Genomic DNA, 24,649 nt, shown 5'->3' with positions numbered 1-24,649 from the left:
CAGATTTTAATTCAGGTCTTCCTGACTCCAGTTCCAGTGCTGTCCTGGCTGCCTGGAATATACTCCATCCTTAGAATTCCTAGCTCAGCTTATGTGTAACTTCCTACAGAAAGCTTGCAATGATCCCCTTAAGTGTTAGTGCTCTCCCTCTTCCTGAAATTATCCTATATAAACTTATCTGCTGACATGTTTTACATCCCCACTCCTACCCCCTAGCAGAATACAAACCCTTGAGGACAAGGATGTTTTTGAGTTTTTCTTTGTATTCCTAGGAAAGTGTCCATACATTCTGTGGCAGAATCTCATTAAATGCTGCTTGACTTGGCTTAACTTGGCTTGGAATGGAATGGGCCCAATTACCTGGGCCATGGGATAAAGGCCTTTCCAGTATTAAGGGTAAAGTGATTTTCTCCAGAGGTTACCTCTGGGCACTCACAAGATGAATATTCCCTCAACATTTCACCACCATAAGGGGTGACATAGAAAGCCAAACTATGAAATTGGCTTTGAGGTCATAAAAACTTGAATCTTTCCCTGAATGAAGAAATTCAATTCTGCCTGACTCACTATCATTATCATTATCATCATCATCATCATCATCTCTAATTCCTCCCCCTCTATCAACAACATAAACTACACACACAGTTGAAGTAAATTTCTTACAATTTCATTATGGTCACACATAAACCGTAATTACTTGTCTCCTTGATTTGTAGTTATTACTGTTTGGAAGCATTCACATATTTGAATTTCAGAAGTATATATAAATTGCACACATTTTACATTTCCTCTGACATTCTCCACCCTTAGTCAATTTTCACAAAATCACACTTGTCAAAGCGATCTTACTAAAGCATAGGTCTGATCATGTCATCCCCCACCTCAGTAAACTCTCAGTGATTCCCAATTACCTCCAGGATCAAATATAAGATCCTCTGTTGAGTTTACAAAGCGTTTCATACCTTTCCTCGATTTCATCTTTCTAGTCTTCTCAGATCTCACTCACCCCCACCTGCTCTATGATCCAGTGACATCGACCTCCTTGCTGTTCCTTGCATGTGACACTCTATCTCCTGACTCCAAATGTTCTTCCACTGGCTGGTCCCCAAACCTGGAATGCTTTCCCTTCTTATTTCCACCTCCTGGCTCCCCTGGCTGCCTTTTCACCTTCTACAGGAAGGTTTCCCAATTCCCCTTAATACTAGTGTCTTCTCTCTCATTTCCAATTTATCCCACATACAGCTTGTTTGTATAAAGTTGTTTACATGTTGGCTCCCTCATTAGGCTGTGAACCTCAAGAGAAGAGGGTTACCATTTGCCTTTCTTTGTAGCTCAGAACACAGTAGACGCTTAATAAACGCTTATTGACTGACATCTCAGACAATGATAAACTAACAAATGATTATACTTCATAATAGAACTACAATTAATTAATTTGCTAATTAATGATTTTGCTAACAGCTATTCCTATTTAGAGGCCACATGGGTAGTGTTTAGGGAGCTGACTTCAGAACCAGGAAGACCTGGGGTTCAAGTTTCCACCTCTGACACATACTGGAATGCTGTGTGACTATAGGAAAGTCACTTGACCTCTCAGTGTTCTAGGCAACTCTGTAGGACAAGGGTTCTTAACCTGAGGTCTATGAGCTTTAAAAAAAATTGATAACTGAATTTCAATATGGTCAGTTTCCTTTGTCATCCTATACGTTTTGTTTTATGCATTTAAAAACTATTTTGAGAAGGGGTCCATAGGTTTTACCAGACACCCAGAGGGGTCCATGACACAAATATGACTAAGAATCCCTATTCTAAGTTTGCAAGTTTCAGAGAAGGTGGTGACTTGAATTAGTAGATAAAGTTTCCTCAATTCCTCATATCAGAGAAATCATAGTTCTAGTTCTTACCTCTATCCCAGTGGTTCTTAAAGTGTGGCCCAGGGAGCCCAGGATACTGAGGGATCCCTGAGACTTTTTCGTGAGTCCCCAGGGTAAATAACATTTTTATCATCATAATAAATAATCTGATGTTTTAATTTCTAATATGTGAATACTAGAAATTTCTAATATCCAAAGACATAAGTCATATAAGCAAAAGCTCTCTGGGTCCTCAATAATTTTTAAGTGTGGAGGGGTCCCAAGACCAAAAAAATCTGAGAACCGTTCTTATCCTATTCCCTATTTATGGACATTGGCCCAAGGTTAGTCTTCAGGTTAAGGAAAGTAGACAAAGAGATTTTCCCCAAACCTATTAACCTTCAAAGTTTCACATTTGTCCCACCAAGTTCCTAATCATGGAAGATCCAACCAATGCAAACAGAGTTCAAACTGACCAGAAATCATATACATTGTCAGCATCCAAAGACTTCAGTGAATAGTTTTAAGCTGGTTGTAGCTTAAAATAGGTCCAGGATTAGGGTTTTAAGAGTCCACTGGCTGATATCTTTATGAATAGCTTTGCTTCTTTCAGATTCTGGGCTATTCAGCATGGCAGCTAGAAGGTAAATATGAAGTTAAACCACACATATCATAGAATGTTCAATTTGGAATAGACCTTAGAAGTCATCTCACACATGCCTGGCACATAGTAGAAGCTCATTAACAAGTTAGTCAACCTTCTCATTTTAAAAATGAGGAAACTGAGGTCCAGGGTGGTAAGGTCACACAGCTAGTTAGTAGCAAAGGATGAGAAAGGATATGGGATAAAGAATACTCTCTCCAAAGGATCATTTACCTGAATTTCTTACATTAGAGTTGTTTAGTTTGGAGTCTTTGATTACCAGATGCTTAATCCACAGAGTAGGGGCTGTGATTTCTAAAAGAAAAAAAGACAAAAATAAAGGGTTAAAGGTTACATGAAGAGGAGAAAATTACCACATTCATGAAGTCAGACTCTGACCTTTCACTCCTTGATTCTGACTTGGGTACCTGTTCTAAGAGCCTGGGGTATTTCCTAAAACCTATGAGGTGATACCTCCTTTTCTTCCAAACCTGCCCTCATCTCTTGCTTTCTCCCTTTCTTCTCTTCTCTAAATCAGCTCAAAGGCTCTGATTCAGGATAACAAGTCTAACTCCCTCCCCACCCTTCAGTGATTCCGTGGGGAGACATCTGCACTGTACAGTGGGGACCCATCCACAAAGTGGTCAGAGGCCAGGGGCCCTAAGCCATTCTGACCAGAAATGAAAATATTATCCCAGGAGTTGAAGAAGGCTGGGCCAAGCCCACTTCCTCTCAGCTGCTTCCTTGGGAGAAGATTTAAAGGGGATAAGTCAACAAAATGAGATCCAAACAAGCCACGGAGACCGCTTCAACTGGGAACTGCTGAGACTTTACCCAACAAGGAATAGAAAGTGAAAGAGTCATATAAGTTCTCTCTTGTTGTCTTTCCAATCAGTCAAACTCTCAAGGCAGACCTGATCCAGACTGGCTTTGAACGATTTCTTTGTCTTACAGGCTCCAAGGAAACAAGGTTGGTTCTAGGGCCCCTAGTTATTTGGGTCTCTCAATTAACAGTCCAGAGGTCTGAAATTCATTCCTTTCCAGGGGCATCTTGAACCTACCACAGGGTCATCTGAATTCTCAAGTTGTCCCCCACCCCATCCCAAACTCAATTGGTACTCACAGGGAATTTAAGACTGCCAAAGATCCGAGGCTCTTTGGAATTCTCAAGGTGCTGAGCCCAGGCAAGCCTCAACTGAAACTCAGAGAGCTTTGCTAGCCAGTTATCCCCAAACACCAAATCTAATAGGTTAATCAATACTAGCTCATTCCCATTTAAAGATGACATATATATATTTGGACATCTGCTTTAAGAATCAGAGGTCTCTCCCATCTATTGCCATTTAATTTTTTTAAAAAATCTCATACTGTTACTTAACTTTATACACGTACTTCTTGTCTCATTTATTAGGCTATTATTAGTTCCTTGAGGCAAAGAACTATGTGCTCTACTCCCCTTTGCTCCATATGGTTATCAATCTAGTGTATTACCTGAGAGGTGCTTTAATAAATCAAACCTTCATTAACTACTTGTTATATTTAAGATACTCTGCTAGGTGCTGGGAGAGACAAAAAGGTCAATGAGACATAATCCCAGTTCACAAGTAGCTTACAATCTATTAAGGGAGATGAGACATGCACAAAAATATAATATAAATAGAATATACAATAGAATAAGTGAATGAGAAGGGTATGAGCAACCTTCCATACATCTTGACTGGAAGAGAAGATGGCTTCTAGCCCTGAGAAGATTATGGGGTGGGTAGAGAGAAATATCAGATAAGGCTTCATAAAGAAGGTAGCATTTGAGTTGGACCTTGGAGGACATCGCACCCAGAGGGAACAACCTGGACAGATGCCAAGGTCCCTAGGGATATGGTTGGTGGATTCTAAGAATCTAGTGTAACTGGAGGATAAGTACATTAAAGAGGGGCACGTGAGATAAGAGGGAGGTATTGGGTTGCAGCCAGATTATAGACAGCCTTGAATAACAGGGTAAAGAGTTTAGACTAGTCAACAAGCAATGAGGATTGACATGGTACTTATAACAACATTGAGGAAGAATGCTTACCTATCGATAGCAGTATGGAAGATAAATTGGAATAGTAGAGACTGGAGGCAGATTAGGGGGTTGGTTTGATAAATTACTTCAGTCAAGTAGGAGCCATCTCTTCCTTAGTATATTATAATGCTCATTTTTATTTCAATAATAACCAAGATCCAGAAGAGGAAGGCACTGAATAGGGCCTCACAGCAATCAAGGAAAGAATCAAGACTAAAACTCAGGTGAATGGGTTACCTGCTTCTTAGAATTAATTCTTTTTAAGTTGAAAAACTAATATTTAACTCTATGCAAAAAGCAAAGATCATTCTCCAAATCTAAGGTTCTAAGTAGAATGAGAAGAAGGAACAACTCTTACCATCTCCATCAAACACCAACTGTGTCTCCATCGTGGGCGTCGGCTTAGACCCATCATCTGAATTGAGGGTTAAAAAGAAACGAAAAGACACTACCATTATTGAGGTAAATTACTATCTACTCTCCAGAATTGTTGAATGGTTGGGTTTGCACATGGCCTGGCCAAGTCCAGAATGAGGGCAACAAAGAGGGAAAATATAGGTGAAGACAAAAGGGACAAGGTGAGAAGACATCCATCAAAACAAATTCCCGTACTTGCTGTTTCAAGGGGGGTGGGGGTGAGTGAGAAAAGGGAAGCGGGTCTTCATTTCTTGAGAGACTTCTACTCCCAAGTAAAATACGGCATGGGAAAGAATTACCTCACCTGCTCTCATATCTCCGCATTTCAGAAGCTAGAAAGAATAGTAGGCATGGTAGACAAGGTTTAGTCAGAGTTAAGTGTGCCCCATGATATCCATTTCTTGCTCTCATAGAGAACAAAGAAATAGAATCATCAGGATAAAGGCCTCACTCCTTTGTGGCTTAGCCAATCTTCTTGTGACACTTACCAACACAAAACCTGCCCTGGTGGTTTCGTAGCTGTGAACAAACAAGGGGTTAAAATAGTTCCTGATAGTTCTGCCCCCGCGGTCCTTGGCCATAGCCTCCATTTCTGGTGCTCACCATTTTGAGAAAACAGAAAGGTCCATCTTGCCATCATCTAAGCCCTCTGTAGTATTCTTACGACTTGGAGATAGTGGAGAACTGGACATTTTTTGTTGTTGTTCAGCTGTTTCAGTTGTATCCAACTCTTTGTGACCCCATTTGGGGTTTTCTTGGCAAAGATACTGGAGTGGTTTGCCATTTCCTTCTTGAGCTCATTTTACAGATGAGGAAACTGAGGCAAACAAGGGTAAGTGACCTGCCCAGGGTTATCCAGCCAGTAAGTGCCTGAGGCCAGATTTGAATTTAGGACTTTCTAACTCCAGGCCTGGTGCTCTATCTACTGCACCACCTAAACATATTTTACTTTGACCTCTAAAGCATCCATCTCAACATGGACTACAATGTTAAAGAAAAAAGAAAGAGAGATTTCATTTTGTTTGTGTGTTTAACATGGAAATGGGAACAAAGATTTTTGTCATTCTAACCCTAGTCTTGGGGTAAATATTTGTTGTTCTCTTTATAGAAGTGGTGTCAAAATCAAATTAGGAGCCATTAATCCATACATAAGGATCCCTGTGGCTTCATACTGACTTAGTTTTAAAATGTAATGTTATCTGTTTTATTGTATTTTAAAATTTATTTTGTTAACTATTTCCCAATTACATTTTAATCTGGTTCAGCAGCACTTGGGGAGTGTGGTGAGCTGCGTGCAGGTTGGTATGTTTGACATCTCTGCTGTATAGGACAGGAAACCACTTGTTTAAAGTGTCAACAATGCCAGGTGATTGGGGCTGGAAGAAAGAGGTAGGAAATAATATATTGATCCGAGACATCTGTGTTATCTCCTCTCTTTCAAAAGCCTATCTCATAAAAAAAAGAAAATTACTTTAATGTAATACCATATTAAATACCAAATGACTCTGTGATCTCGTTGATTTGAGAAGTCCTGACAGCGATACAGACTGCAGTTTATCCATGCCTATCAAATGAGATATCTCTAAAGAACTTAGTGCAGTGCCTAGCACAAGGTAGGTGTTTCATAAATGCTTTTCCCCTCCCTCCCCACCCTGTCCATCCTGGGCAACTCCCAAAAGTTCACCACTAGGGGTTCACCCAACATTCTGGAGACCTTCCTTGCTTTCTCCTTATCATGAGGGTACCAGGGGAGCACTGGCAATATCCTATTTTTTATATATCTATATATCTATATATATCTATATATATAGATATATAGATACACACATTTTATATATATAATAATATATAATATATAATATAATATATATTATATATTATATATATTATATATTATATTATATATTATTATATTGTATTATATTATTATATTATATATATAGTATTATATATATTCTATATTATATTATATATTATATAATATAATATAATATAAATAATATATATAGAATATATATACACACATTATATATATAATAAATACACACATTATATATATAATATATACACACATATCTGTATATATACATGTTATATATAAATGTTAAATATATATGTATATGTGTATATATGTGTATATATATAAATATATATATATATATACATGTTATATATATAATGTTAAACAAGTTGGGATAGAGAACACTGCTTCTCAAATATTACTTAGACTACCAGTGAACTCATCAATAGTAAAAGTCAACAATTGGGACTCTCGGATCCTTTGACCTAACTAGAGCAGAAACTAGGAATTCTTGCAAACAGAGTAAATTCAAGGGTTACAAACAGTATAGAGAACAATTGGTCTTGGACATCAGGTGCCATAGAGGAGTCCGTGTGTGACTCATCCCCCAGACAGTCTAGTCAGCACCCCCATGACAATGCTAAATAATCCCTAACTCTTAACCCCTGAAATCAGTCAAAGAAGATGTGGCAAAATGAAAAGGATGCAGCAGTGGGGGAAGATGGAGCCTTGAAAGAATGGTACTACAGTGAAAGGATCCTTAGAGTAGTGGCGTCCCAGTAGGGTGAGAAAAAACAAAATTGGCTAGCCCATCACTGTAGGGCTTAGCGGAAGAGCATAAGGAATGGGGACAGCATTATCGGGGACCAGGACAGGTGGGACACATCCTCCAGATATTGATGCCCTAGGGCAAATGGGACTCTACCCTAGGCCTAATATTTAATCAAAGTAAAAGGAGGGAGTCTGATTACTGATCACATTTTCAATACCCCAGATTGCCTGAGGTTATCTGCCCTTCTAGAAAACAAAATCAGTTGTTTAATTCTATTGCCAGACTGATCCCTATAGAGGTGAAGGCCAGTCATATTGATATGAAATAAAAACCCAAATCCTTTATTTGCTAACACAAATAAGTTCTCACTCCTGCTTGACTCACAGGATTCAAAGGGATACAGAGTTGTATAGAGTAACCAATCAGATTCAGACTCCCGGGCAGTGTGCGCATGTGTGCGTGTGCGTGTGTGCGCGCGCGCATGTGAGGGGAGAAATCGGGGTGATATTGGAAGTTGGAGGAGAGGAAGGTCAAATGCCAGAGCAGTAAAAAAATAAGAACTCCAGCTGTATTTGCATGTTTTAAGCAGGCTCCTGAAACAAAGATCTTTTGACTCCTAAGCTGCCCAAGGTTGATCTGGAAGTCATTGAGGGAAAATAAACACAGCCCAGAGCCACACAATGTCATTTTTATAGCATCACTTCCCCTGACTCTATTAACACCTCTTTCCATTCAATTCAATAAACCACTGGCTGGGCCAGCATACACTTGGTTGCTTTTGTTGGATATGAAGATATAAATACCTCTGTACAGTCGCCCTCTCTGCCAATCAGGGTTTATTGTCCTCGCCCACATCTATCCCCATGTAATAAAGAGTGTGGTAGGGAAAGGAGAGTTTCAAAAGCAATAGGGTATATAAGTAGAATGAACATTAGATCTACAGTTTCTAAGAATCTTGGTTCCAATCCTAGCTCTGCCCTTATTCTACTTATTTGCCCCTAGGCAAGTTACTTAATTTGTCTGGCCTCAGTTTACTCAGCTGTAAAATGAGGGAATTGTATAACACAATCCCTGCTTTAAAGCTATGATCTTATCATATTACAGAAAAACCAATGGATATGACATTAGAAGACCTGGATTAGAATCCCATCTTCTTCTTCTTCTTTTTTTTTTTTCTTTTTGCAAGGCGGTTAGGGTTAAGTGGCTTTCCCTGAGTCACACAGCTAGTAAGTGTTATGTGTCTGAAGCTGGCTTTGAACTCAGGTCCTCCTGACTCCAGGGTCAGTGCTCTATCCACTGTGCCACCTAGCTACCCCCAAGAATCCCATCTTCTTTACTAATTATGTGACTTTAGACAAAGCTCTCTGGACCCTCGTTCCCCCTCCCCCCAAAAAAAGGAATGAGTTGGGGAGGGCTAATTCAAGTCTCTACAAAATTCCTTTCAGTTTTAAATCCTATGGTCCTTTATCAAGCAGAAAATAAACATCCCCAAAGGAACTGTGAACAGTGACAAACAAAACACTTCAGGTGACTGACACCTTTGAAATGGAGTGTCCCACCTGGGCTCATTCAGAAGTGTGACTGCTCGTGCCTAATCACCACCACCTGGTGGCTTTAAGTATTGATTCATAGCACAGCCTCTGGCACCAGGCTGTGATCACCCAAGAAACTTTATACCACGTTACCATGTTAAGGTCATATAGATTGAGACTGGGACCAGTCTGCAAGTTCTGAAGGACTTGGGGGATAAGGAAGAATGTTCTGGCTATCCATTTCTCCAGGAATTTTCATCAACTTCATAATGGAGGTAGAATGACTCAGGGTATTTTCAAGATGCCCAGGAACTTACAAGAAAACCCTGTTCTCTTTCATGACTTAAATCTAGATTCCTCAGGGCAGCTTTAGGCTTTTGGAACCTAACTAGGGCAAAATATGAAAACCCATTTCTAATAATAACAGGCAGTTTATCAGCTCTTGACAAGTAGCTAGAAATACCTAAAGGGATTTGACTCAGTGTCATTTCATGCCCACAAACATTAATCCATATGTACTCAAATTGAATGAAATAAAATAAACCCACATAATTAAAAAAAAGAAAAGAAACAGGGTACCCCAAGTCTTAGTGCAGTTGTAAGCTTTTAACAATTCTTAAAAGTTTACAACTGCACTAAGACTTCTGGGACACTATGTATGCCCCTTATTGTCAAGGGTGCTGATGGAAAGCGTAGTTTTTCTCAGGTGGAAAGAGAGACTAAGAGATCATGGGAGGCAGAAGTTACAAAGGAAAGGGAAGCTAAAAATGTTTGGGTCCCACAGAGTGGCCTGAGGAATATGCAGAAGAATGTCAGTGAAAGGACATCAGCTCTCTGATTGCAAGAAAAGGGGTTGCTTCCCTGGACTGGATATAATTATGAGCAGTTGAAACTTTGTCTGGCTCACTGACCCACTTAAAGAGTGACCTTTCTGGACAGAACTTGCTGCCCAACTGGGCGAGTGAATTTATCTCCTCTTTCTCCATTTCTCTCTCTCTCACTGCTGCCTAGTGAACTGACATTTACTCTGAAATCTTGTACATTTGATGTTTATACTTTTATCATGTTTTTCCCCTCAAAAGATAAGCTATTGAAATTCTTTTTTTTTCATTTTAAGAGATTGATTATCATAAAGTAGAGGACCACACTCTGGCCAAAGGACAAAGAGGAACCTCTCGTCAAACATCCCTACACTTAACCATGAGCTTCTCTCTCTCTCTCTCTCTCTGGATTTTTACATAGATAAGATCATAACATTGTAAAATTTAGAATTAGGAAAGATCTTTGCAATTGTCTAGTTTCTAGCCCCTTTGTTTTACAGATAAAGGCACTGAGGAAGGTTGACGTGATTTGTCCATAGGCTTACATCTGGTAAGCAGCCAACCTGAGATTTGAATCCTGATCCTCTAAATTCAGTGCTCATTGCACTAACCAGGCTGTCCCTATCAATGTTATTTCTTACTGACACATACTGCAACCCAGGGTCACCACCTTGTTGTTCACTCATTTCAGTTGTGTCTGACTCTTTGTGACCCCATTTGGGGCCTCTTCTTGGCAAAGATACGGGAGTCGTTTGCCGTGTGCTTCTGCAGCTCTTTTACAGAGATGAGGAAACTGAGGCAAACAGGGTTAAATGACTTGCCCAGGGTCATACTGATATCCGTCTGAGGCTAGATTTGAACTCACAAAGTCTTCCTGACTTCAGGCCTGGTGCTCTATCCACTGTACCACCTAGCTGCCAATAGATAGATAGATAGATAGATAGATAGATAGATAGATAGATAGATAGATAGATAGATAGATAGATAGATAGATAGATAGATAGATAGATAGATAGAAAGAAAGTGAAAGAAAGAAAGATCCATCTTAAATATTATACAAATGTTATCGGGAAAATATAGTTTCTATACAAACTGCTTATTTTAACTTAATAAAATGAAAACTTTTTTTCAAATGACTTCATTTTAAAAAAGGAAAGTCAATCTGGAAGAATTTCATCTGGAAGAGGTTAAGAATAGCAATACTAAAATTACCACTATGGATAGATCTTGTTCCTTTTTCCCCCATTCTCAATGTACTTGAGGCACAGTTTTATGCATTCATTCTCCTAACCACCTGGGGAAAGAGGCAAAGGACAAACATGTGCAGAAACAAAGTACAGAGAATTTGAATGATTCATCTAAAATCCTATAGTAGGTCAGCAACTTCAGAAACTCAGAAGTAATTTCTTTTTTAGACAATTACATGGCTGGTCTTCCAAAATTCAATGTCGAGTTCTCCCTCCTTTCAAAGCCTTGTGATTCCCTTGCAGGTGTTTCCCAGAGGAAATCATAGCCCCCAAAGGGCTCTGTGGGCCAATACAGACAGTGGGTTTATGTAATAGCTCAATTCCTAGCCTTACAGGAAAGCCTGGCCCACGCACAGACAGCTGGAAGTCACTCCGACCCCTGATGACACTATTCAAAGCCTTCTCTGTTTGGCTTTTTGATTCCTGATTGACATTCAGTGGCAGGTGGAGATAAATGTCGGGCAGAGGACAATGTTGATCTGCTCTGACTATTCTAGGGAAAGACTTTTCAGAATAAAACAAAACAAAACAAAACAAAAACCAAAAAAAAAAAAAGAGAGAGAGAGAGAGATGTGCTTAAGAGGCTGAATAGAGTCTAAGAGGTCCAGAGAAGCAGGGCTGGGGTTTTCAAGGCACTGGCAAGTCAATTGAAGAGTTAATTGTTTGGGTGTACAATGACTTTATTCTGACTACATACAAAGAGCTTTCTCTTCCAGGTCCTTCAAAAGCAAATGTGTCAAAGGGGCTGGAATAACATTCTATACTAATGGCACCTCTTGAGGTCTCTAAGATCACACAGCCTTGGAAAAGGAGGAAAGAAAAGAAAACCACTGCCCCTTCCAAGATTCACACACACACAAAAAGGCTTCTCGGTGATCCAAAGTTCCCCTTTACATCTTGGTCTCTTCTTAAACCACTTCTGTCTGTAGACACCTTTCTCCTGGAGTCCGTTATGACTATTAATATCCCCTAATAAATACATACATCAGTATGTGCTTATGTATACAATCAAGTTAAGAACTCCTGTCCTGTATGGGGTAATAGTAGACTAATTCTCCCTTGGGAGAAGGGAAAGTTCCTGCTTTTTGCAGACAGAGGGCTGGGACTTCCTATAAGTTATGGCCCTGAGGTGTACAGTGTTGGAATGATTTTTCTAAGGCTACTCTTTGACAAGGAATTGATAGTACCTGTTTGTAAAACTCCTTTGTGAATCTGGGAAATATACTGCAGAAAGGTAGTTATGGAAGATTAAATCTTAGCCTACTTCTCTATCTGCCATGCTGGGCTGAATTTTCTTCAGGTCACCTTTACCATGAACATTCTCACTCCACTTAGACCCATAAATGCCATCATTCTGATACTTTCATTTGAAAGTGTAACTGTTTTAGAGAGGGGAAGAATGAAAAATGGGGGGAATTATTTTCTAATCCTCTATACTGATCCTATATGGATATTCCCACCCTCTAAAAAAAAAAGGCATGAAAACAGATTTAGATCAGTCATTCACATTCTCAGATGTGTATCTCCTAGCTCCATAAGAAAGGAAGCTGGGATAGTGCTTCTGAGTCAGATTAGGGATAAAAGAGAAAGAGCCAAAATACTAAAACTAGGCCCAAATAAAGGACCTAGGAGGAAAAAAGAGCAAAAACTTTTTGCTGTGTCTCAGGGCTGGGGTGCAGTACTTTAGAATTGGTCCTAACAACTTTCCACCATTAGGTTCATGATCCCGGCTACTCTTTCACCTCTCCCTGGAACAGTATTCAGATCTAAATCCACATCTAGATTTAGAGGTAATGTCAGGCACAATGACAGGTTTTCATCAGTTTTCCTGAAACCAATCTCCCTCATCTGTTCCCCTGCTGTCCCATTAGGAATATTGAGCTGAATGTTCAAGCTGGTTTGGATATTGACATGCCAGGCTACAAGGGCAGAAAGGAAAGGAAATATTGTCCAGTCCAATGATGGGTTTCACATGTGGATCTGTGCCTCTGCAATTTCTGCTAATCTCAAATTCAATTCAATTTAACAAATAAATATATGTAACAACTACTATGTGCAAGGCATCGTCATCGGCATTAGAATACAAAAATAAAAATGAAAAACTTTCTACCCTCCAGGAGTGTGGCCAGTCCTTCCATTAGAGGTAGGTCCCTTCTTTAGGGATAGGCCTTATTCTTAGACACGAAAGCCAATTACACAATTGTAACCCCTCTTGTCTTCTTCATTCTTTCTACCTACTAAAAGAAACTCCCATTTTTGCAGCACTTTACTATTTGTAAAGCACTTTCTTCACATCGTCCCTCTCTGGTGTTTGCAAATGGTCTCCTGCATTAGAATGTGAGCTCCTTAAGGGCAGGAACTAATTTTGCCTTTCTTTATGTCTCTAAGCTTAGAATGGTGCCTGGTGCATAGTAAGTACTTGTTGACTAACTGGTAGATAGCATTAGTTATTGTTGTACTCATTTCACAGAAGAGGAAGCTAAAAAAACTCAAGTGAATTTAAGTTATTCAGAGTCACATAGTTAATAAGAGAACGAGCTGGGATTTCAATCCAGATCTGACTCCCAGTCCCACACCCTTACACGTACACATCTGTATTCACTCTGATCAGCAGATACCCATAAGTCACTTCTAAAGTTGAGACAATGGTAATAAAAAGACATGTAATAGGAGTTCAGAGGAACCACTTGCCTTCTTTTTCCCCCAAAGAGAACCACATTTGGTACAACTAGAAAAATTTTCTACTGCTTTGAGACTATTTATTTCCCATCTACATTTGAAGATGAACCATCACCAAAAAGAGGAAAAGAACAAGGTGCCAAATTTCAATTCCTATTACAACTCAGGGCCTCCACAGCCCCCAAGATCCAAGAGCCTTACCTTGACTCCCCATCTTACCTTGACCTTCCCATTTGAGTCCTACTTTCTATGCTTGGGACATAGGCATTTGAAAATGCTCTTCCCCTCTTGGAACTGGAGAGATAATTGGGATAGAAGAGAAGAAGACCCCTTATCTATAGTTCTACCAGGTGTGGGGAACCAGAGGCCTCAAGGCTGCAGGTTCCCCACACCTACAATCTAAAACATAATGCCTACCTTTCTAAATTGACTTACACCAGGCTCTGAAGTTGGGGAAAGAAAGGAAGAGCCAATATTTTGACAGAAGCTGCAAGATAAAAATCAGGAGAGACCTTGGTTCATATCCCATCTCCAGTAATCTTTCTGTGGCTCTGGGCAAGTCACCTAATTTCCTGGAGTCTCAGTTTCCTTTATTTATTCTAATGAAATAAGCATTTATTAAGCACCTACTATGTACAATGCCTTATGCTAAGTTTTGAAATACAAAGAGAAAATGAAAAACAGTCCATGCCCTCAAGGAATTGAGGAGTAACTGAATGTAAACAGATAAGTACATACATGATCATTTGATAAGGAGCGGAGAAAAAGCTCTAACAATTAAAAGGCTCTGGAAAGGATTCCTATAGGAAATGATGAATAACATAAAGCTTGAAAGAAGTTAGGCATTCTAAGAGGCAGAGGTGAAGAGCAATTGCATGGCAGGCATGGGTAACAGCCTACACAAGGAGACAGGAAATGGAATGCCGACTTCAAGGAAAAGCTAGTAGGTCAGATTGGATGGAATGTAAAGTATGTGGAGTTATTTGCAATAAGCAGGGAAAGGTAGGTAGAGACCAGACTGTGAAGGGATTTAAATGTCAAGCTGTTGAATTTGCACTTTATCCCAGAGGCAACAGGAAACCATTGATGTTTCTTGAGGAGAGGAGTATCCTAGTCAGATTTATGCTTAATTGTATGGTGGCTATATTAGAGGGGGGGGGGGGGGGGGGAGAGAGAGAGAGAGAGAGAGAGGAGGTGTAAAGTCCAAATAAGGGACTATTGCAATTGTCTAGGTGAGAAAAGATAAGGGACTGAACTGGAGTGGTAGCCATTTGACTGCTGGGAAGGGGAAAGGTGCCAGAAATGTTGCAGAGGTAGAATAAAACAATAACTGATTGGAAAATGAGGCTAATTAATAATACAGTGCCTACATCATAGGTCTGTGGTCCTTTTGAAAGTGCTCCAGATGGAAATTATAGCTGTTGCCATTTTGTCAGTCTTTTCCAGAGGACCAAGTGCCTCCAGAAGGACCACTCCCTATAAGGAGAGGGTCAGTGACCTTATTGACTCCCTCCGTGTCCCACAACAGGACTTGTGGGAAGGTAGGAACAAAGAAAAAGGGGCAGAAGAAATAGCTTGGAAACTGACAGCATTTCAAAGACCATCCATTTGGTTCTCACCAGCAGAGTGTCCTCCATCATCCCTGTATCATAGAAAGTCAAAACTGCCATGGAGTCAAGCTCTGTATTATTTCTTAAATTTGGGTGTAGAGAACCAAGAAATCCATGCTCTAGGGTCTGCATTCTCACCTGGCCACTGCCATGGAGTCTTTGCCAGATGCTCTTAGCTTCAAGAAATCTTCTAAAATGTTCCCAACTGTGGCTTCTATTTCTCTTCTGGGGCAAATAGGGTTAGGCTGTTGGAGAAAAGAGTCTTCCCTTCTCAACCCCTCTGTTCCCCACTACCTTCCAAAAAATGGGACTAAGTAACTAAATACAGTTGGCAAGGCAGACATGAGGGGCCTGATCAGAGGAATGATGTTAGCCAGAATGGACAGTATTTAACTCCAAACCACCTGTAAACCACATTTCCCTCTGTACACAGTATTGTGGCATAATTGAAACATCACTGATGACAATTTACATTCATTTATATAGCTCTTTGAGGTTAACAAAGACAGAAGATCTTCCATGACAATACTTATCTAAAGATGGTGATTTAAAGAAAGTCAACTTTAAATCACCCATTTGAGTCTGGTCTGGGGTAATAATGTTAGAAGACCTATCAAATAACAAAATGGAAAAAAGGGGGGATGGGTTATGAACTACTAATCCCAACTCTGCCTAGTAACCAGGGGAAGACCCTGAGCAAATTGCTTTCCATTTTAGGGGTCTCAGATTTCCTACCAAATGAATATGAACTGCTCTTCCCTCAGAAAGAGACTATTAAAGGCAAGGACCCTATCAAGAGGTAAAGCAGCCATGAAAACAAAACAAAACATTGCTTTAATGTGACTGTGGATGACATCAGTGAGACACGGTATAGCTGCCCCAGTTCTATCATATAAGCTCTTCTCAGTCGCTAGCCTAACCATCCCTTTGTCAAATGCAATATGGCGACATGGAGAGAATGCTAGATATGGAGTCCGGAAGACAGATTCAAATCCTGCCACTGATACCAGCTCGCTGTAAGCCTCATTTTTCTTATCTACAAAATGAGGGTGGAAATACCTGTAAGTACCACAGTATTGTTGCAAAGAGCAAATAAGTTGAAGGATGGCAAAGCACTTACAAATGTTAACTTTGTTGTTGTTCAATCATTTTAGTCCTGTCCTGCTCTTTTGGACTCCATTTGGGGTTTTCTTGGCAGAGATACTGGAGTGGTTTTCCATTTTCTTCTCCAGTTCATTTTACAGGTAAGGAAACGAGGGAAACAGGGTTAAGTGACTTGCCCAGGACCACTCAGCAACTAAGCGTCTGAAGCTGGATTTGAACTCAGGAAGATAAGTCTTCCTGACTTCAGGCCCAGCACCCTATCCACAAATATTAAAGTGCTACATGTTAACTACTGTTATTATCCAGTTTACCAGCCACCCATCCTTCTCTCCCCATTCCAACTGAGAACACAGGGCCACCCCTCCTGAGCACTGTTAAAATTGGAATTTGAGTGAAGAGGTATCAGATCTGCCATGAGTCAGTGTTCTAGGCCCTAAAAATAAAGAGGAAGAAAGGGACTTTGGAGAAAAAAGTTTGGAGAAAAACCTTCACACTTGAAGCTATATTGAAAGCCTATGTTTACATTGCAGTCCAATCCTGCACTCAGGATGAGAAAGCTGTGGGGATGCAGGAAAGCCTCTCAAAACAAAATGGTTCTCTTGGTCTAAAAGATCTTCTCCTCTGATATCCAGGAGCATTTGCCTAGAAAAGACAAAAGGTTCTACATAGAATTCCGATGGAGTTTTGATTTTTTTTTCCCTTAAAAGTTTCTCATCTGCCAGTCATCTTACGGAAAATACGCTGAAAAGTCAATTGAAGTAAAGGTTCCAAGAGTCAGATAGTTTGCTCCCATCTATTTTGTCACAGCAGGAACGAATGATTTGATTCCTTGGTTTTTGGAAAAGATCATTCATCTTGCATTATTATTGCTTGTCTTCTTAGATATTTCATAGTCTTGTGTCCACCTGTCATGTGATCCCCTATAGAAGACACTAACTCTATAGCATTGTGGCATAATTGAAATAATACTGACAACAATATATTTTTATTTAATTATTTAAGGTTAACAAAGTTCACCTCCCCCCAGAAAAACCCCTCCATAACAAATTTATGAATGTAAGTATTTTCTCCATCAGGGTAGCTAGGTGGTACAGTAGATAGAACCCTGGGCCTGGAATCAGGAAGACCCGAGTTCAAATCTGGCCTCAGATACTTATTAGCTGGGTGACCCTGGGCATGTCACTTAACCTTGCTTGCCTCAGTTTCCTCATCTATAAAATGAGCTGCAGAAGGAAATGGCAAACCATTCTAGTATCATTGCCAAGAAAACCCCAAATGGGATCACAAGGAGTTGGACACAAGTGAAATGACTGAACAATGACATTTTCTCTGTATTACAGATAAAGAGACTCAACTCAGAGAGGTTGCTCCATATCAATTGTCCCATAGCTAGTTAGTGTCAGAGCCAGGATATGAAAACGACTCCAGTTCAATGCTCTGCTTGCAAAGAGAGAGACATAAGCTGGAATCACAGCTCTGACACTGACTCACTGTGTTACTGGGCTGATCACAACTTCTGTGAGATGCAGTTTCTTCATCTGTAAAATGAGGATATCACCTTAGAGCAATGTTCTGGGGATCAAATGAGAAAACGCATGAGAAATAGGGGTCATAGGCCATGAACGGCTATACAAATGTCAGGTGGCATTGCTAAAATTAGCTACAGAGTGTGTGAACACACACACACACACACATACACATCTTGAAGCAACAGGCCCTAAAGGGAAGAAAGGCAGGCAAGGATGTGATCTTTCCAGATCAATTGTTGTTTGAAATTCAAACATATGGCACAAGACCTAATATAGCTTGTGTTAATTACCACACATGTGCCCCATAAAAGAGTCTGTTAAATCTGCAGAGCACAAAGAACAGAGAGGGAAAAGCTATTCTGAGAGATTAAGTCAACAGTCTGTAGTTTTCACCCTTCTCCCTTCCCGCAGGTGTCTCTGTATAAGATAACACTGCTGGTGCCCCCCCCTTCCTTCCTTCCCTCAGGCCTCACACCTGGGAGCCAGGGGACCCCCGGGGCACTCGGAGGTTCCCTTCTGGGGCCACAGCATACCAAACTGCTGTGACCTTGTAAGTGATTGTGCTTCTCTCTCACTCCCTATTTCCATGGGCCTCTTCTACTTGTCATTCCCCTCCTTTCCCTTAAAGGGCTAATTCCTGGTTGGCAACCAGAGTCTGGCCCACAATATAACTTCTCATTCCTCTCAACTAAAGAGAAAGAATCCTTTTCTGGTCCTGTCAAGAAGTCATACTCACAGGGGCAAGTGGGGGGAAGGAAAGTTACATTGGATCTGGATCCAGTCTAACCCCCTGCACACACAACATAGACTTTGGACATGCCCTCCTCTTAACCTTCTTCCTATACCTCTCCACTCTCTCCATCCTCCACACTCCTGATGCATTTTTGAGGCTGACTACAAAAACAACCAACTGAATCAGGAAGGAGACATGTCCTATGATTACACTAGGCTGTGGTATAGGAAAAGCAGACCCCATGTGTGGGCACCGACTCTAACAAGGAGTCTTTTGTCCCTTTCCCACCTGCTGCCCTCTAGAACACATTCCATTCTTAAGTGGCAGCTGAAAGAGGAACCTTGGCAGGTTGATTCAGGATATTACAAATGCCCTCTCCCACCTTTAGGGCACCAGTTCAAATCCCGCTTTCCTGGACAGGTGTGCCCGAGGGTGGTCATTTCCCCAGGTGGTCAGGGAGGGAGACACCGGGGAGGGAGACTTCACATTCCAAGGACACCAGCTCCTATCTCAAATCTATCCAGACAGGCAGGGGAATCCATTACCTCTGTATGGTGGTTTTCTCATCAGAGGCCAAATAATCCCCCAGATTCTCCACTGCTATCGTTCTCCCAAAGACACAATCCTCTCTGGTATCACCAGGAAAATCCATGGGAATTAACACTGGAGGGTACACCAGAAAGGAAATTGCTAACAATTCCCTCTTCAGAAGCTTTGATAGTCACCAGCAGATTTCATTGTGCCACTCTAAATCCCCCAACCAGAGCAGGACCAATTGCTGAAACACCTATTAATGCTAATGAAATACACAGGAACCATGGCTCATCTCAGACACCCTACCTAGCTTTATCAACAGCTTAGTGAGGCAACATTTCTGCCATTTGTTAATCCTAGGGTGAGGGCATCCTAATCAACCTGGAAACCTACTGGATGATTTCTTCATTAGTTCATCTTAAAAATAAATAAACAAACCCTATGACCCATCTTTATTCCTATTACGTGGACTGCTCCTGGTTTTCTACTTTGCTCCCTTTTAGTGGACAGGAAAAAAAAAAGCCAAAGTAACTCGTTTTACATTGTTGTTGGTCAGTTTCACTTGTAGGACCTATTCTGAGGAAACAACGTTAATTTTTATAAGGATTTCTAATGTTTGAAGGAAATCAAACCCCCCCCCCCCACACACACAACCTTAATTTCCCCAGAGTTCCTCATAAACCACCCCAAACCACATCAACATAATAAAGTTGTTTGTGTTGTTTGTTTTAAATTATCTATTATTTCTTATTCTCATTCTCTCACCAGAATAACCAGGACAGGGCAATCAAAACTTCGTTTCAGCGCACTGAAGTTTAGAGTACACTCATGACTCCTTTTGCAGCAGTTTAGAAGAACTAACCTTATAATTTAGTTAGCAAGAATAATTTGTTGAAATAAAGAGCTACTAGATGGGATTTTTTCTTCTCCTGTTGCCGCACTTCACTTCAAATTCTCCAATCCTCTGCTCCACCAACACCTGAGGCATTGTTCTCCAGCAAGCGGCTTCCCCCACCAGGCTATATAACATCCTAGAATCTATCCCCGACCTGCTCAATTGAAACGCACCAAAATGATTAATTGCAGCTCTGGTTTTCAACTCATCTAATCAGCTATCTACTAGAAGTGATTCTCAATAGGGGCAGCTAGGTGGCCCAGTGAATAGAGTGACAGGCCTTGAATCAGGAAGACTCATTTTCCTGAGTTCAAATCTGGCCTCAGATATTTACTAGGGTGTGACCCTGGGCAAGTCACTTAACTCTGTTTGCCTCAGTTTCCTCATCTATAAAATGAGCTGGAGAAGGAAATGGCAAACCATTCTAGTGTCTTTGCAAAAAAAGCAAAACAAAACAAAACCATGAAGAGTCAGAAATGACTGAACAACAACAATTCACAGGATGATTCAGAGCAGGGCACTTGAACCCACGTTCCTTGACAAGTGTACCTTTATTTCTCTCTTGGACAGCCTTCTAGGCTCTACCTCAAAGGCATGAGATAGGGGAAAACTAGAAGCTATCACTGAGATAGCCTCAAGAATATCTGGTATCCTTGGTTATAGTGGGATGTATAATGCGTAATATATAATAAGGGATATTCAGAGAGACACCAAGAACAATGGAGCCATCTCTGATATCTCTTAACCTCCTTGGAGGCCTCCTTTACTGTAAAAAATTAGGAAATTAGACAAGTGGACCTCCGTGTTCCCTCCCAGTTCTAAAGCTGTGATCTTATCTGCTATTACATTTGTCTCTCTCCTGCTTCAGTGCTGGACGTATACACGTACAGGAGATACCAAACGCGGCATCCTTACTGAGTGAAAGACTGAATCATCCCACAGTGGGTGTACTGCCTTGCCCTGTCCTTGCATTCACGGTGTGTTTATTATATGACTAACAATCAAGGCTCTTGTCTGGGGATTCCAGGTGTTTGCCCTCACACCCCCAGGCCTGACCAAAATTTCTGTGAATAATTATTTGCTTTAAAAAGGAAGGGCTGGGGAGAGTGGCAAGGCCTCTCCAGGGGACAGCTGTAGGTTTTACCAGAGGCTCTTTCCAGCTTGTCTAAACGTTGACTGTTTAGGAATGGCTTATGAAGCAGGACTCACATTTTTATCATGTAAGGAACTCCTTCCACCAAAGTAGATGACAAGCTGTGGATGACTTAGTGGGCCTACAGAGTTGCTAAAGATGTATCAAGGTTAAGCAACCTGTTAAATGTCAGAGGTCTACCTACTTTCAAACCCAGCACTCCATTTACTACACCAACGGTTCTCAAACTTTTTGGTCTCAGGACCCCTTTACACTCTTAAAAATTATTGAGGACCTAACTCAAAGGGCTTTTGTTTATGTTATTGTTGTTGTGGTTCAGTCATTTGAGTTGTGTCTGAATCTTCATGACCCCATTTGGGGTTTTCTTGGCAAAGATACTAGAGTAGCTTGCCATTTTCTCCTCCAGCTCATTTTACAGATGAGGAAACTGAGGTAACCTAGGATTAAGTGACTTGCCCAGGATCACCCAGCTAGTGTCTGAGGCCAGATTTGAACTCAGGAAGATGTGTCTTCCTGATTTGAGGCCTAGCACTTTATCCACTGTGCCACCTAGCTGCCCTTTTGTTCATCTTCATAGTATTTACTGTATTAGAAATTGAAACATTTAGTACTATTATGAAAATAGTTTTGACCTCATCAACCTCATGAAAGGGTCTCAGGGACACACAGGGGTTCCCAGATCACCCTTTTGAGAACCACCGCTCTATACCATATTACCATTATACCACAATACCTCTCAGTGGAGATAAACACTGAATAAATCACAAAACTTCACTCACCTTTCCTTCCTGAGTTACCATGGCCTGAGGGTTTATCTGTGACTGAACCTTTGTTGGGGAAGGGAAAAAAAATAAACACATCAGGATGTATTCTGGATAGACTTCTTTTAAAGTCCTTATACAACTTGATGGTATAAGCCCACCGTATGTAAACATTTTCTTACACACATCTAGGATAATCATATACAATTTTAGTACACAGTCACATATGAGAGATTGGCTTCATATCAATGTTCTCAATATCCACGTTCTATTGAAGTGTTCCATGGTTTTCTCATTTCCCTAATTCAAAGTCACTTCCACACTACTCCTATCCCTATTCAACACAGTTCCCTCCCTTAGTTACCCCTACTGTGTGCTAAGTAGCATCCCAGTCTGGACTAGGTTATTTCTTTAGCAAAACCAGCTAAAAAGAAAACACTTCTCTCATCCCAGCTGCAATAACTGACATCTTATTGGTTAGGGCAGGAAATCAGTGATTTTCCAATTGCATTAACTGGAAAATAGTTGGTCCAATCATACTGAATGGGCAAAAATGGTCCCAGGCATGGAAACAATTTTCCACTGAGTGGGCTTGTCCCTTGAGGGAATGGACATCAAGCACACTTGGCTAAACATGCTGCTATATTCATCTGGGTGTCTCACACAGACCTGTTCTACCACTGAGGCACCTGTAAGCTCTAGGCAAGCCATACTTATAAAATGACAGAGTGATAGGGAGAGAGACATTATCATTAACTCATCTTCAAAATGGCATTCAGGGAAATATATTCCCTTAGATATACCACTAGATCCTCTTGAAAAAAGGTAATATCATATTTTATATTATATATTATATCGCATGGAACTGTGAATCCTACAATATCACTTTCCTCCAAATATGAGATTTAGGGGAGAATTCACTTAGTTTGGGTCTATTTTATTTTAAAGAAATATGTCCAGAGCATTTATAAGATGTCCAAAGTCAAAGAAGGCTTGATTTCTCTGTCTCTTAAGTAAAAGTTTCCAATTCCCCTTTAAAGCCACACAAAAGCAAACTTTCCTATTTGCCTTATGGATTTAAGTATTCTATTGCTAATGCTTATATTCCTTTCTATTCACTTTCCCCCTCCCCTTCTACCTACAGGGGCCATGAAGAAGGTGAACAATCCAAAGTGTTTAGAGAAAATTTCACAACAATGGTATTGGAATTCATTAAATCCTGGTCAGAAAAAAAATCCAGCCAGAGTAGCATTACATTGTTTTTGTTTGAAATTTCCTTGGGAATGGATACATTGAAATTTCCTTGGGAATGGGGGAAGAAGTATTAATAAAATGGAGGGGAAGTAGGTTATTAATTTCTGGGTGACAATAAACCCTTATATTAATCTTATGAGGCCTCTATCTTTAGTTTTAGTGTGGAATTGAAACTTATTGACTTTGTCACTTCCACTGTATTCTACCCCAAATATCTAAAACTAACCCAAGCAGAATTTTTGCTCACAAAATTGGAAATAGAAAACTAGAAACAGGTACTTCTATCATGGATCAACCCAAAAGGTATGTGTTTTACAATCCCATATATTCATCTACCCTGAATAATGTGGCATTTATAAGATGAGAAACAAGGGACTGAACTAGAACCAAAGCCCTTAGATTCTAGTCACTTGGCATCATTTCTACACAGGCTGAGGCATGACCTATTTGAGCCGTATCTTCCTCTGTTAGGACCAGTAAAGAGCTCACAATCCCCACCAACATTCCCAAGCATCTCAACTCCCCCCATCCCTGTGCAGCTTGCATCAGACTTAGTGTGGTTTCTCTTTCCACCCACTGATTCCTCCCAAACCTCCACCCCATAGTACCTGAACATACAGGAGTTTTGTTCTGCACAGAAGAGCCACTGATGGGCTTTCCGTCAGTAGTGACACACCAGCAGTATCCAGTATAAGTATGACACTGCACCTGTTTAGAGAAATGAGCAAAGGCCATTAGACTCAGAGATTGCTTCAGCAGGGATGGGTCAAGCTGGCTTGTGAAGGTAAATGACATATATTGCACCTGGTACTTGCTGTCAATCCCCTCCATTCCTACACTTGACTTCACAGTGTATTCACATGAGGAGGTCGGTCATTCAACGCCATTTATTAAAAGCCTATTACAGTATGCCATATTGCATCCTGGGAATAAGAATGGATACTGAAAAAAATAGTAGATACATCTGCTTTCAAATGTAATTCACCTAAAATAAGGCTTAAAGAAACTGCATGTAATATTAACGTCATACTACATTGAATTGCTTGCCTTTTCAATGAGGGTGGATGGGGAGGAAGGAAGGGAGAAAATTTGGAACCCAAAGTTTTAAAAACACATGTTTAAAAAAAATGTTTTTACTTGCAACTGGGAAATAAGAAATACAGGAAATGGGGTAAAGAAATCTATCCTGCCCTACAGGAAAAGGGAAGGGGAAGGGGATAAGAGAAGGGGGGGGAGAGATAGAAGGGAA

The 24,649-nt window shown here is 40.5% G+C and overlaps 1 protein-coding gene across 3 annotated transcripts in view; it reads right to left on the bottom strand.

The window, feature by feature from the left end:
• LOC114030005 (SPARC-related modular calcium-binding protein 1) overlaps positions 1-24,649 on the bottom strand; it is a 195,067-nt gene that overhangs the window by 56,945 nt on the left and 113,473 nt on the right. For 2 of the 3 annotated variants that reach the window (XM_027844663.1, XM_027844665.1), the window contains exons 4-7: positions 24,009-24,108; positions 22,165-22,212; positions 4,917-5,006; positions 2,731-2,811 (exon numbers count right to left, since the gene is read on the bottom strand). In XM_027844663.1, coding sequence (XP_027700464.1) covers positions 2,731-2,811; positions 4,917-5,006; positions 22,165-22,212; positions 24,009-24,108 — 319 coding nt within the window. The remainder of the gene's footprint in view (positions 1-2,730; positions 2,812-4,916; positions 5,007-22,164; positions 22,213-24,008; positions 24,109-24,649) is intronic. The other variant, XM_027844666.1, reaches the window with a different exon arrangement.

This window comes from Vombatus ursinus, unplaced genomic scaffold, assembly GCF_900497805.2.
Source record: "Vombatus ursinus unplaced genomic scaffold, bare-nosed wombat genome assembly UNPS02014945.1, whole genome shotgun sequence".
Lineage (NCBI taxonomy): Eukaryota > Metazoa > Chordata > Mammalia > Diprotodontia > Vombatidae > Vombatus > Vombatus ursinus.
This window is presented reverse-complemented; position numbering and strand designations above follow the sequence as displayed.